This window comes from Lissotriton vulgaris, chromosome 12 (genome assembly GCF_964263255.1).
Source record: "Lissotriton vulgaris chromosome 12, aLisVul1.2, whole genome shotgun sequence".
NCBI lineage: Eukaryota > Metazoa > Chordata > Amphibia > Caudata > Salamandridae > Lissotriton > Lissotriton vulgaris.
In genome coordinates, this window is record NC_141700.1 from 114,968,591 (window position 1) to 114,984,386 (window position 15,796).

The 15,796-nt window shown below is 46.2% G+C and overlaps 1 protein-coding gene across 1 annotated transcript in view; it reads left to right on the forward strand.

The window, feature by feature from the left end:
• HORMAD1 (HORMA domain containing 1) overlaps window positions 1–15,796 on the forward strand; it is a 974,569-nt gene that overhangs the window by 638,698 nt on the left and 320,075 nt on the right. Inside the window, exon 17 of the mRNA XM_086947457.1 lies at window positions 6,228–6,294. Coding sequence (XP_086803583.1) covers window positions 6,228–6,294 — 67 coding nt within the window. The remainder of the gene's footprint in view (window positions 1–6,227; window positions 6,295–15,796) is intronic.

Consider the following 15,796-nt stretch of genomic DNA (forward strand, 5'->3'; position numbering starts at 1 on the left):
TGGGATGAAAAGCCCTAAAGAGACAAATGGGTGAAGGCCACAGATATCTAACGTGGAACAATAGAGGGCTGAACTCCCCGAACAAAATCTGCCACGTCTTTGCATACCTGATCCGACATGGCACTCAAATTGCCTTTTTGCAAGAAACGCACCTGACCAAGACTACCAAAGCGAAAATTGCACTCAAATGGGCTGGGTTCAAGCTAGCCTCATCATACTCCTCTTATGCTAGGGGGGTTCTCATATTGATTAGGAAGGGCATCTCGTTTACACCACTCAAGACTCACATAGATGAAGCGGGTCGCTGCGTTATGGTTCAGGTTAAATTAGGGAACTCATTAATCACTCTCATAAATATGTATGGTCCTATATCAGATGAGCCAGAAGTGTTTCAGCGAATGTATAATATACTGAGAGAATGGCCCGAGACTGCCACTGTGTGTGTGAGGGGGTCTTAATACATATGTGGATCCCACTCTGGACAAATCTAACCCGCAAAGCATTTGCTTGCCTAAAGTAGCCCAAAGTATTAATCATACTATGCTGGAATTTGGGTTGGTGTAAGTTTGGAGGCTGCGTAATGGCACAGCGAATGATGGAACACGTGCCATGCCAGCACATAATAGCTGGTCTAGTTTAGATTATTAACTCCTGAATGAGGGCGCTACCGAATGGGTGACTGCTATCACTACTTATCCACGTAATCTTTCCGACCACAATCCAGCGCAACTGATTCTTCATATTCCCAACATAATTCATCGTCCATTCACATGGCGTTTTCGTTTGGAAGCTTCAGCGCCAAGAAACCGCCGGTATACGTGCGCTTTAAAAGTGCTTTTAAACTCAAACTCAAACTCAAACTCAAACTCAAACTCAAGCTTTGCTGAAACCCATTTATAATGACACTATTCGCAGGGCAATAGAACACTACTTTAAGGTTAATAAAGGCACGGTTGACAGTGCTGCCACACTATGGGAGGCATTTAAGGTGACGATTCGGGGAGTCTGCATTAACACTACAGCCAGTATTCTGAAATATATTAGAGCCCAACTCAACACGACAGAGACCACGCTGCAAACCCTAGAGAGTGCCTACACAGATAACCCATCCTCTGACACGCTTTCACACATTCCTGAGTTAGTTTTGGAATATGACACAGTAGCAGAATCGGAAATTCGTTATATTTCACCTTGACGCGTTGCCAGGAAATACGGAGAAGGTGGCAGACCAGGCTGTAATTTAGCTGAAAAAATCAAAACATGTGCAGAACATCATCATATGGATAAAATAACTGACTCTCAGGGAGGGGAACATTACAATCCTTTGGAAATAGTGGCACAGTTCCGAGGTTACTATGCTAAAATGTATACCTCTCAGGGGGCGAGCCCAGACTCAGCTGTGGAAGAGTATCTGGATGACATTGCCTGTGCGTGGTTGGTGGACGTCATCGGAAGTACCTGAGTCAACCAATAGACGAAGCGGACATAAAAGCAGCAATCTGCGCCCTACTGAATGCTAATGCACCAGGGCCAGGTGGTCTCACCATAGAATTTTATAAAGCATATACAAATCTTCTCACACCATACCTATTGGAGATGTACGCTGAAGCGCATGAAGCTGGTATTCTGCCTCCATCCCTTCGTCAGGCTCTAATTTTTACCCTTCTAAAAAAGAACAAACCCTCCGACGCATGCTACTCATATCGGCCTTTGTCTTTGATTAACATTGACGCTAAAATACTCGCCAAAATCCTAGCCACTAAACTCCAGCCATTAATGCCGTGCTTGGTTCTACCAGACCAATCAGGGTTTATCCATGAGCGATCCATGTCTCACAATTTGAGGACCATCTTTGCAATGATGCATGTTCTTGACCCTAATCTGCACGTTATGCTTGATGCGGCTAAAGCGTTCGATTCCATAGAGTGGAATTACATGTTTCGCATTCTACAGGGTATGGATGTTCCACACATTTTTTGGGGATGGGTGAAAATACTTTTTTGCTGGCCCATCCGAGTGGGGGTCTGACGTCTGAGCCCTTCTCTATTAAGCGCGGTACACGTCAGAATTGCTCTCTATAGCCACTGCTGTTCGCTATTGCAATTGAGTCCCTAGCATGTGTGATACGTCAAAGACACAGAGAAACGGCTCTGAATTTTAATCACCGTCCAGTTGGTATATCTCTTTTAACCGATGACATGGTGCTTTTTATTAGAGAACCCGCTTGGTATTTGGCGCAGGTGTTAAGAGAATACATCAGATTTGGACTGCACTCTGGCCTTAATATTGACTGGATAAGTCAATCATCATCCCTCTGACGGCAGCCAACCCTCCACCACCTATGGAATATCCGATAGTTTGGACTGCAGATCCGGTCAAATACCTAGGGGTCTGGATTCATCATGAGCCCGACGTTGTTAAAAGGAAAAACTATGGGCGAGCATGTGTTTCATTGAACCAACAAATTGATAAATGGATGGCATTGCTGTTGTCCTTAGCAGACTTCCTGACAATTATAAAAATGATGGTATTACGCATTTTCTATATCTCTTTTCCAACATTCTAATAAAAATGACACAGTGGTTTTTTAATGCTGTGCGAACGTCATTGCTTCGATTAATTTGGGGCGGTAAACAGGCCCGGGTTGGTGGACTACCCTCACGCTTGATGGGGATTTAGTACACCGGACCCCTATATCTACTCTTTAAGTGCTCAAGCACAATATGCACATTTCTAGTTTAATCCACATGCCTACACTCCACATGTGGCGGTGGAAGATGGCGATGCCTCTCCGACTCCCCTACATAGTCTCATCACTCACACACGACGAGGTACCCCAAAAACGGAAATAAATACAATAGATACTACAATAGCTGCTTGGCAGTCTATAGGGCAGCTCGCCAACAAATTACCTATATATGCCCCAGTGATGCCCCTGGCACATCATGCGGCGTTATTGGCAACACAGGAGGCTGGCCCAATGCCAATGTTTAGGGAGGCGGGAATGAGTGCCATGCAGGACCTTTATCCAGGTGGCACTTTCCTCACCCCTGAAGCTCTAGAGTGGAGAGGTGAAATAAAATAGATGTAGATCAATGGGACCATCCCGAATTCCAAAACAAGTGAGTGTGTATTTGTATTGTTATGATGAAGGATTACATGTACACACGTAAGTCTATGCTGGATAAAGAAGTAATGATGGAAATGGCGTAACATGGAATTTATTGTGGACGGGTTCAGTAACAAGCAGAGAAACAGTGTGCAGGAGCATTTGCGAACAGTCTGCAAGTCAGGGAGGTTCAAGGAAAATGACAGTGTGTATACATTTAGGTGTGGTGAAATGAAACATGGTTTGAAGTAGTTAGAGCCAAAAAGGGTGATAAAGGTTTTTGATAGCCCTGTTGTAATGAAGAATGGTGGCAGGTAGAATGTTCTGAAGTTTGCCTGATGCACCACTTACAAGGTTAGGCAAGAGTTGAAAGTGAAAGCGCGGACGAATGAAGATTTGGAATTTAGGGTATGAATGAAGAGGAAAAGCTGGAGTGAAGAGAGAAAATGTCATGCTCATTCAAGATTCAAGGACTGAGTGTTGGTGCATAGTAGTTGATTATGATAGTTTCACACTTGTGTGGAAATGTAACTTTTACACTTAACATTAACCAGTCCCTGCCTAAAACCAATCTGGTTAATTTGTTTGCTATTGTATTTACCATTTTCTTTTTATAGTGTCATCTCTTTTTGTTGGTTTGTAAGAAAGACAGATGTGTTACATCTTGCATATTGTTGTTACTATTGTGGTTATAATACTGAAAGAACATGACAGAGGAACGTCAAAAGGTTGTATGGTGTGTATCACTTAACACGGGCCAGAGCAGTTCAATGTACAGTTGCTGCTAGATTGGTGATCAGTAAACCGTGTTCCTACCTTTATTGTGTCAAAGTACTTTGAAGAGTCACCCCGAGCCTCCAAAACTTGATCCAGACAGTTGCGTAGCAACTGTTGGCCTGATGTATTTAAGGCAGATGATAGTGCCAAGACGAAGAAAACAGCAGAACAACTCTTATCTCACAACCTCAACAGCTACTCCTTACAATCAAAACAGGTGTCTCCGTCTCCCCAGGAACCGATTCCGAATGGAGGGAATTTTTTTACAGATATATACCTGAACCTGACCAGTGCAAACTGTCTCAACTATTTTATCTAGATCGCATTCTACAGCGTATGGGTGTTCCACAAATTATTTGGGGATGGGTGAAAATACTTTATACTGGTCCATCCGGGTGGGGGTCTGACGTCTGAGCCCTTCTCTATTAAGCGCGGTACACGTCAGAGTTGCTCTCTATCGCCACTACTGTTCGCTATTGCAATTGAGTCCCTAGCATGTGTGATACTTCAAAGACACAGAGAAACGGCTCTGAATTTTAATCACCGTCCAGTTGGTATATCTCTTTATGCCGATGACATGGTGCTTTTTATTAGAGAACCCGCTCGGTATTTGGCGCAGGTGTTAAGAGAATACATCAGATTAGTCAATCGTCATTCCTCTGATGGCAGCCACCCCTCCACCACCTAAGGAATATCTGATAGTTTGGACCGCAAATCCAGTCAAATACCTAAGGTTCTGGATTCATCAGGACCCCGACGTTGTTATGAGGGAAAACTATGGGCGAGCATGTGTTTCATTGGACCAACAAATTGATAAATGGATGGCATTGCCGTTGTCCTTAGCGGACCCCATGACAATGTTAAAAATGGTGGTATTACCGCATTTTCTATATCTCTTTTCCAACATTCCAATAAAACTGACACAGGTTTTTTTTAATGCTGTGCGAATGTCATTGCTTCGATTAATTTGGGGAGGTAAACAGCCCAGGGTGGGTTGGACTATCCTCACGCTTGACTATGCCAGAGGGGGATTCAGTACACCGGACCCCTATATCTACTATTTAAGTGCTCAAGCACAATATGCATATTTCTGGTTTAATCCACATGCCTACACTACAGAGATCCTTCTCTAGTTTCCAGAAAGATCAAGGATAGAAGTTGGGTTTTTCAGCAATGGTATCACATGTCCTGCTTTAAGACACAGGAGGCTATCCCTATACTAGATGAAGTGTATCTCCAGCAAGTGCATTGATCTTCTCTTTAACGAATAGAGCATGAAAAACATCATACATCGATCCCAAAAGGTTTAAACTTGTTACTACTTCTACAAGATCTTGTAACAAAATCGATGTAATTGGTACTTTGCAGCCACTCCGGCAGTAAGTGCATAACTTATGTTCCAAATGTGCAAATCAGAGTTTCTCAATTTACTTTGGTCCCACTCGCTACAGAGATGTTTTAAGTCATAGGGAAAGTGGGCAATTGCCCAGGTCCCCCACCTTCCAAATGGCCCTCTGGGAAATTTAATTTTCTCTCTCTTTTCTCTATTTAAACATATTTCCCTCTCTGTCTACCTCTACCTCTCTCGCTCTCTATCATGTATCATTATAAAGAAATTTGATGTCCAGAGAAATACATATTTCAGCTTATTTGTGTGACTGTTAAAGTTTAATATATAATTTAAAATTATTTGGCTTTCTGAAGGCTTTAATTCGCATGAAATGGGTATTAAAATTCCAATTTCTTCCGGACAGGAGCCCCTAAATATGTTTTGCCCATGGCCCCAAAAATCCTTAAGATGACACGGACTCCTAGCACGTAAAGTCACCCGCAGGGGTCATTCTGTGAAAGCAAGAAAGAAGGAAATAGCTTGAAGCAGCGTATCAATTTCAATGTAAAGAGACTGTCCAGAATATCAAAACGCAAATGCAGGGTCCTGGAAACAAAACAGTTTCAGCAGCAAAAGAGCACACCGTATGCTCGCCTTGATCCAATCAGTCTTTCTTTTTACTTTCGCCCTGCCTTCTGGTTTCTGAACGCTCCTGCTGAGTTCAATCATGAGAAGGAGAAAAGACGAAAAGAGCGCACAGGAGCAGCTCAGACTTCCAGGTAAAGGGAAAGCGTCATTATTATTAAAGCCCGAGTGCAGTGTCCTCTTGATTAACAGTGCCCCTGTTGATTTAAATCCGAACACTGGTAGAAATGAATTATTCAATTTGCGGTAGAAACCTAGGAAGTAAAATGTACCCGAGTCAAATGTTCCATTTTGAAATGTTATTGCAAACATTTGTACTTAAAAAAATAATAATATATGAAATCCAACATTTTACATTATTTTTAGGAGGATGTAAGCTCAGAATGTAAATTGGAGAAGATGACAAAGGGAACTGAAGATTTCAGATTGGAAGGTAAAACATGTAAGCAATTTAGGATTGTGAACAATATTTGTAGGACTGTCAAAGAGATGTGCAACATTCACATTAAAATAAAACTAATCCGGAATTCTTCAGGTATTAGGTTCATAGTAGTTCATGTTTTTCTCATCTTAAAATGTTGGCATACCCTTAAAATGGATTGTGGTTAGGCAGTAGTTACAGCACGTTTACATAAAGCAGTTTACATAAAGCAGTAATACACCCTAGGTTCTAATGTAGGAGGTGACAGTAATGGTTCCAGAGAAGGAGGTCCTCTGCATCACAGTCACCATCAATATGACCTGACCAAGTGTGCCTCAGAGTTCCAGCTGCTTACTTCCTATGACCCAAGTTATTTGGCATTACTTGTTACAAGGTTAGAAGAGCTGCCCATAAAGGGCCATTTTAGAATAGAGTGGGCAGCCACATCTGAAATGCACACACCCTTACTTCCACATATCTGAGCGTGGTTCCAGGTTTGGAAGTTCTAACCCTAAGATGATGATCCAAGTAAAATCACTGTTTATACCTAATGGCCGTGAAATGGAGGCTTTCCTTCAGGCTGCTACCAAAATGCTATTTGCCTAGTGTCTAGATGCAGGACACATAAATTAGGCTTATGTACTGGTTTTGTCTCAGTCCTTGAATGCAAGCGTGGTCAAGAAATGGCTGAGCGTAGTAAAACTCTTCCTACCTTCTCGAGCACTGAATTTCCTATGCAAGATATTGTGTGTGTAGGAGAACCTGCACTAGGAAATATGGAAGGCTGTTGCTTTTCTCCTTCCCACAATAGGGAAACACGGAAGGGAATTGTGTAGGTACATAAATAAGGATGAGGCAGATATGAAGCAAGCAGGGTACAACTGGAGTGGTGTTGGCGGAGATCAGCAGGGAACCGTGGCACATGGGAATAAGTGCTGGGGACCAGACCCTGCTCTTGGGTGTGCTCTGAAGACATGGCTGTGCGCGGCCAGTCCATTCACTGCCCTGTTTCCACCTTTGTGGCCCCAAGGCATCACAAATCCACTGAAACTCCCCTTGTGCGATCATTCCTCTCTGATTGTACTCTCTGGCATAGTAACATATACATACATACCTTTGATATCAGGAGAGACCTAAAACTGAGAATGCATCTACGTCTAAACAGCTTTTCTCTAACTGTCAATGTGTGTTTGGCTAGCATTGGCAAATTAAATCCTAGCCAAATAGGTAGCTCCTGTGTTATTTATTGCTGTTTATCAGGAGCCTAGCAGACCTCTTCCGTGGAGGTCCCAGGCTCACTTCACAACAGAGAAAATATTAGCTGCATATCTTATTAGGAATATCCCTGCGGGTGAGATTTGCCTAGTGGCCACCTAGATATTAATTCATACCCGTGAAAGAAAAGGCTGATTCTATCCTGACAACAAAATTGACATCCTTGTGTGTCATGTTTCTCTGTGCAACATGTTTTATAATTAGGGTTGTCACGATCCTAACTGTCTTGCATTCAGATTGACGGAATGGGCTGCTATATCAATAATCAAATAATTAAACAACAGGGGGTGGTGATGGACAGAGTTTCTGAATTAAGCAGAATACTCTCACCCAGTCAAGAGATCAGGGCTTGATCCAACACCGTTTTTTAGCTCACTGCACCATCCCAGCTCAGAACCTGGCTATATGCAAATTAGTCTGTCCCTGGCCCAGTGCATCATGGGAACAGGGCAGACCAAACTACCAAGCCAATTCTTTCACTGGGAAGGAAACAAGCTTCCGGGGACCGGTTTCTGGCATTACAGCCGTCTTCGGCCCGGCTTGCTTGAATCCTGATGGTGCAATGAGCAAGGGACTCACGTCTGAGTATACCCTTCCACGCTTATGGTGGACAAAATAATTAAACAACAGGGGGTGGTGATGGACAGAGTTTCTGAATTAAGCAGAATACTCTCACCAAGTCAAGAGATCAGGGCTTGATCCAACACCGTTTTTTAGCTCACTGCACCATCCTAGATCACAACCTGGCTATATGCAAATTAGTCTGTCCCTGGCCCAGTGCATCATGGGAACAGGGCAGACCAAACTACCAAGCCAATTCTTTCACTTGGAAGGAAACAAGCTTCCGGGGACCGGTTTCTGGCATTACAGCCGTCTTCGGCCCGGCTTGCTTGAATCCTGATGGTGCAATGAGCAATGGACTCACGTCTGAGTATACCCTTCCACGCTTATGGTGGACAAAATAATTAAACAACAGGGGGTGGTGATGGATAGAGTTTCTGAATTAAGCAGAATACTCTCACCCAGTCAAGAGATCAGGGCTTGATCCAACACCGTTTTTTAGCTCACTGCACCATCCCAGCTCAGAACCTGGCTATATGCAAATTAGTCTGTCCCTGGCCCAGTGCATCATGGGAACAGGGCAGACCAAACTACCAAGCCAATTCTTTCACTGGGAAGGAAACAAGCTTCCGGGGACCGGTTTCTGGCATTACAGCCGTCTTCGGCCCGGCTTGCTTGAATCCTGATGGTGCAATGAGCAAGGGACTCACGTCTGAGTATACCCTTCCACGCTTATGGTGGACAAAATAATTAAACAACAGGGGGTGGTGATGGACAGAGTTTCTGAATTAAGCAGAATACTCTCACCAAGTCAAGAGATCAGGGCTTGATCCAACACCGTTTTTTAGCTCACTGCACCATCCTAGATCAGAACCTGGCTATATGCAAATTAGTCTGTCCCTGGCCCAGTGCATCATGGGAACAGGGCAGACCAAACTACCAAGCCAATTCTTTCACTTGGAAGGAAACAAGCTTCCGGGGACCGGTTTCTGGCATTACAGCCGTCTTCGGCCCGGCTTGCTTGAATCCTGATGGTGCAATGAGCAATGGACTCACGTCTGAGTATACCCTTCCACGCTTATGGTGGACAAAATAATTAAACAACAGGGGGTGGTGATGGACAGAGTTTCTGAATTAAGCAGAATACTCTCACCCAGTCAAGTGATCAGGGCTTGATCCAACACCGTTTTTTAGCTCACTGCACCATCCCAGCTCAGAACCTGGCTATATGCAAATTAGTCTGTCCCTGGCCCAGTGCATCATGGGAACAGGGCAGACCAAACTACCAAGCCAATTCTTTCACTGGGAAGGAAACAAGCTTCCGGGGACCGGTTTCTGGCATTACAGCCGTCTTCGGCCCGGCTTGCTTGAATCCTGATGGTGCAATGAGCAAGGGACTCACGTCTGAGTATACCCTTCCACGCTTATGGTGGACAAAATAATTAAACAACAGGGGGTGGTGATGGACAGAGTTTCTGAATTAAGCAGAATACTCTCACCAAGTCAAGAGATCAGGGCTTGATCCAACACCGTTTTTTAGCTCACTGCACCATCCTAGATCAGAACCTGGCTATATGCAAATTAGTCTGTCCCTGGCCCAGTGCATCATGGGAACAGGGCAGACCAAACTACCAAGCCAATTCTTTCACTGGGAAGGAAACAAGCTTCCGGGGACCGGTTTCTGGCATTACAGCCGTCTTCGGCCCGGCTTGCTTGAATCCTGATGGTGCAATGAGCAAGGGACTCACGTCTGAGTATACCCTTCCACGCTTATGGTGGACAAAATAATTAAACAACAGGGGGTGGTGATGGACAGAGTTTCTGAATTAAGCAGAATACTCTCACCCAGTCAAGAGATCAGGGCTTGATCCAACACCGTTTTTTAGCTCACTGCACCATCCCAGCTCAGAACCTGGCTATATGCAAATTAGTCTGTCCCTGGCCCAGTGCATCATGGGAACAGGGCAGACCAAACTACCAAGCCAATTCTTTCACTGGGAAGGAAACAAGCTTCCGGGGACCGGTTTCTGGCATTACAGCCGTCTTCGGCCCGGCTTGCTTGAATCCTGATGGTGCAATAAGCAAGGGACTCACGTCTGAGTATACCCTTCCACGCTTATGGTGGACAAAATAATTAAACCACAGGGGGTGGTGATGGACAGAGTTTCTGAATTAAGCAGAATACTCTCACCCAGTCAAGAGATCAGGGCTTGATCCAACACCGTTTTTTAGCTCACTGCACCATCCCAGCTCAGAACCTGGCTATATGCAAATTAGTCTGTCCCTGGCCCAGTGCATCATGGGAACAGGGCAGACCAAACTACCAAGCCAATTCTTTCACTGGGAAGGAAACAAGCTTCCGGGGACCGGTTTCTGGCATTACAGCCGTCTTCGGCCCGGCTTGCTTGAATCCTGATGGTGCAATAAGCAAGGGACTCACGTCTGAGTATACCCTTCCACGCTTATGGTGGACAAAATAATTAAACCATAGGGGGTGGTGATGGACAGAGTTTCTGAATTAAGCAGAATACTCTCACCAAGTCAAGAGATCAGGGCTTGATCCAACACCGTTTTTTAGCTCACTGCACCATCCCAGATCAGAACCTGGCTATATACAAATTAGTCTGTCCCTGGCCCAGTGCATCATGGGAACAGGGCAGACCAAACTACCAAGCCAATTCTTTCACTGGGAAGGAAACAAGCTTCCGGGGACCGGTTTCTGGCATTACAGCCGTCTTCGGCCCGGCTTGCTTGAATCCTGATGGTGCAATGAGCAAGGGACGTGCGTATGAGTATACCCTTCCACGCTTATGGTGAACAAAATAATTAAACAACAGGGGGTGGTGATGGACAGGGTTTCTGAATTAAGCAGAATACTCTCACCAAGTCAAGAGATCAGGGCTTGATCCAACACCGTTTTTTAGCTCACTGCACCACCCAGATCAGAACCTGGCTATATGCAAATTAGTCTGTCCCTGGCCCAGTGCATCATGGGAACAGGGCAGACCAAACTACCAAGCCAATTCTTTCACTGGGAAGGAAACAAGCTTCCGGGGACCGGTTTCTGGCATTTCAGCCGTCTTCGGCCCGGCTTGCTTGAATCCTGATGGTGCAATGAGCAAGGGACTCACGTCTGAGTATACCCTTCCACGCTTATGGTGGACAAAATAATTAAACAACAGGGGGTGGTGATGGACAGAGTTTCTGAATTAAGCAGAATACTCTCACCCAGTCAAGAGATCAGGGCTTGATCCAACACCGTTTTTTAGCTCACTGCACCATCCCAGCTCAGAACCTGGCTATATGCAAATTAGTCTGTCCCTGGCCCAGTGCATCATGGGAACAGGGCAGACCAAACTACCAAGCCAATTCTTTCACTGGGAAGGAAACAAGCTTCCGGGGACCGGTTTCTGGCATTACAGCCGTCTTCGGCCCGGCTTGCTTGAATCCTGATGGTGCAATGAGCAAGGGACTCACGTCTGAGTATACCCTTCCACGCTTATGGTGGACAAAATAATTAAACAACAGGGGATGGTGATGGACAGAGTTTCTGAATTAAGCAGAATACTCTCACCAAGTCAAGAGATCAGGGCTTGATCCAACACCGTTTTTTAGCTCACTGCACCATCCCGGCTCAGAACCTGGCTATATGCAAATTAGTCTGTCCCTGGCCCAGGGCATCATGGGAACAGGGCAGACCAAACTACCAAGCCAATTCTTTCACTGGGAAGGAAACAAGCTTCCGGGGACCGGTTTCTGGCATTACAGCCGTCTTCGGCCCGGCTTGCTTGAATCCTGATGGTGCAATGAGCAAGGGACTCACGTCTGAGTATACCCTTCCACGCTTATGGTGGACAAAATAATTAAACAACAGGGGGTGGTGATGGACAGAGTTTCTGAATTAAGTAGAATACTCTCACCCAGTCAAGAGATCAGGGCTTGATCCAACACCGTTTTTTAGCTCACTGCACCATCCCAGCTCAGAACCTGGCTATATGCAAATTAGTCTGTCCCTGGCCCAGGGCATCATGGGAACAGGGTAGACCAAACTACCAAGCCAATTCTTTCACTGGGAAGGAAACAAGCTTCCGGGGACCGGTTTCTGGCATTACAGCCGTCTTCGGCCCGGCTTGCTTGAATCCTGATGGTGCAATGAGCAAGGGACTCACGTCTGAGTATACCCTTCCACGCTTATGGTGGACAAATTAATTAAACAACAGGGGGTGGTGATGGACAGAGTTTCTGAATTAAGCAGAATACTTTCACCCAGTCAAGAGATCAGGGCTTGATCCAACACCGTTTTTTAGCTCACTGCACCATCCCAGCTCAGAACCTGGCTATATGCAAATTAGTCTGTCCCTGGCCCAGTGCATCATGGGAACACGGCAGACCAAACTACCAAGCCAATTCTTTCACTGGGAAGGAAACAAGCTTCCGGGGACCGGTTTCTGGCATTACAGCCGTCTTCGGCCCGGCTTGCTTGAATCCTGATGGTGCAATGAGCAAGGGACTCACGTCTGAGTATACCCTTCCACACTTATGGTGGACAAAATAATTAAACAACAGGGGGTGGTGATGGACAGAGTTTCTGAATTAAGCAGAATACTCTCACCCAGTCAAGAGATCAGGGCTTTATCCAACACCGTTTTTTAGCTCACTGCACCATCCCAGCTCAGAACCTGGCTATATGCAAATTAGTCTGTCCCTGGCCCAGTGCATCATGGGAACAGGGCAGACCAAACTACCAAGCCAATTCTTTCACTGGGAAGGAAACAAGCTTCCGGGGACCGGTTTCTGGCATTACAGCCGTCTTCGGCCCGGCTTGCATGAATCCCGGCGCTCCCCCCAGTAGCGCCCAGCTCTGCCTCTGACCCTGGGCAGACAGCGGGTAAGGAGGATCCCCGCACCTCCCTGTCACTCCCTGCTTGTGATAACATGTCGTTCTGCATTCCAGGCAGCCGCAGCCTTGCAGGGCTTTCAATCAAACTTGTCTCGGTGCCCAGCGGTTGCCCAACCCTCATTTTGAACAGGAGTTGAGATTGGCACCGGCTATGCAAGGCCAACAAGACGTGGGAGCGACCTGTCAGTCTCCGTGGTGCCACTGTGTGTGCACTCTGCGTGCCCCCTTTACAGGTGTGCCGCCCTCTCTGGTGTCAGAGCGCCCCCTAGTGCCCTGCGATAGATGCTGAACACCTTGGTAAAGAGTTTCCTTTGTGTTTAGACTCACGTATTTGTGTTTTTATTTTATATAGCAGCCCGCCCCAGCGTTGCCTGGGGCAGAAGGGGGCTGGGGGCTGCATTTGTAGCCCGGGGCCAGAAGGTGGCTGGGGCAGCATGTTGCCTTGCGGTGCACCCGCCGACTCCCTCCCGCTCCAGCCTCCGGCCTCCTCCCGGCCACCACCCCGCCGCTCCTCCATGACGCCGCCGCTCCTCCTTCGTCATGACGCACGTCACGTCCAGCGCTAGGTCCCGGCCGGCGCTACTTTCAGGGGACTACTTTGTTTTGTAAATTGTTTTTTTTATTTTGCTTTTTTTTTTTAATTTATATCGCCTATGTCCATCTACACACCCTGACATTTTCAAAGATGTACCGGGTGTGTAGATTGGCGCTGTGGTTCCCGAGATTACCTTGCCAAAAGGTGCAAGTTCTCTCTTTATAATAGTAGTATATATATATATATACATAAATACCCATATATATGTAGATAATACGCATATACATATACATATGCAGCCTGAAAAACACCATACTAGGCTCCAAAATTGCCATTATTGCATGTAAAACTTTTACATTTGACTAAATAAAGACATATAAGTCACCATATATAATATATGTAAAGAAGCAAACTGCCTGAGTTTCTTTGAAACACACAACCTTTATTTTCAAAGCTAAAAACAGGCAGGATCATAGAGGCAAGTTTAGCCTAGACAGGCTGCATAGTAACAACTGAAAAATTGGTGCCGTGCCTTTAAGACCTCCAGGAACCCCCAGGCTCTCATCATGCACCACAGGTGACAGTTAGGTCAGTTCTTTTTTCCTGCTCCTTCTGTGAGGATCCTGGAGCATTGAGCTCGCCAGTTGGTGATATTTTATCACTTTTATCTGGTAGAAACAACTTTTTTTTACTTCACTCGACGTCTTTAGTCTCTATCTGACTAATTCAGCAATTTTTTCTGACTTTTGCCTATTTTTCTAGTCAAAATGCCAGCCTTATTTAATAAGTGCTTGGCCTGTGGTAAAAAGATGGCCAAGTCAGACCCTCATTCGGTCTGCATTGCTTTTTTTCCTTCAACTCACAAGCCAAACCAATGTTACCACTGCAGCAAGTTTTCCAAGAGAACCCTTAGAGAGAGGGAGAAGATCAAGCTGCATTCCCTACATGAGAGAGGAGAAACAGTGAGTGGGCGAGAAGAGCATCATTCCAGAAAGCCCTCTTCTCATCCTAAAGAGCGCAAGGAAAGAGGTAAAAAAAGAAGGCATCGGTCTACTGCTCCGTCGAGGGACAGATCTTCATCCAAGGTACCTCTGTGCTCAGAGTCGGCGTCGAAATCGCTGTTGAGACGTCCGTCGACGTCGAAACATCCCTCGCCGTCGAAGCATCCCTTGTCGTCGAGACGCCCCTCGCCGTCAAGACAAGGTGAGAAGAGACAGAGGATGAGGTCTCCATCCACGCGTAGGCGGTCCAAGTCTTGCTCGCCTACAACGGCAAGAGGTCAGGACTCGAGTCCCGACCTCTTCGCCAAGAGGCTAAGGACCAACGTCAAGATCGCCATTGACGGCGGGAGTTCCACTGGCATCGACGTTGAGCTGACCACCAAGGACTTCGACGCACAAGAGAACCAGTCACTCGACGTCGAGACACATGACATCGACGCCGAAAAGATCGACGTCGAGGAGATCGCCGCCGAGGAGATCGACGTCGAGATCAAGGAAAAGGTCTTCTGGGTCTAGGTGATCGAGATCCAGGTCGACGTTGAGGAGGTCGACATTGAGGAGGTCGACGTCGAGGCGGTCTAAATCGGCTTCTCCTCCAGCAAAGAGACCTAGAGCGCAGTCGAAGGACCGTTCAACTTGTGACGCCCCAGTGGTGTCTTCAGGGGGTTCTTCTTCCTCTTCAGGGCTTCAGATTGTACAAGTATCTCCAGAGCCCTCACCAGCACCGTCTCCAGCCCGACCGACCAATATCTCGCCAAGATGGCTAGGAGATATCAGAGAGTGGAAAATCCGCAGGATTAACATACCACGGTCTTTTTCGAGGTCAAGGTCACCTTTGATACAGTCGGTGCATTCTTCGGGGAGACGCGAGCAGGCCGCTCCGCGAAGGTCCCCATCGGTGAGGAGGAGATCATCACGCTCTCCTAGGAGTAGATCATCACGCCACCGATCTTCTAGAAGGCGTAGCCCTAGGACTTCCACATGGTCATTAGATTCCAAGGCAGACTATTCTCCGACTCTTTCTTCGTCTCCTCCAAGCAGAATATCGCCCATCGATGATGTTCTGACCTTTAATGAGGTTCTCTGCCGTGGCGCTGCTAAACTCCACATTGAAATACCGGTCTCTACCACCAAGACATCAGTGATATTTGAAACCCTACACCAAAAGTCCTCCTTGAGACCTTTGCTTCCTCTAGTGCCTGGACTGCTGGAGCCTGCGTTGCACAAGTTTCTTATTCCAGC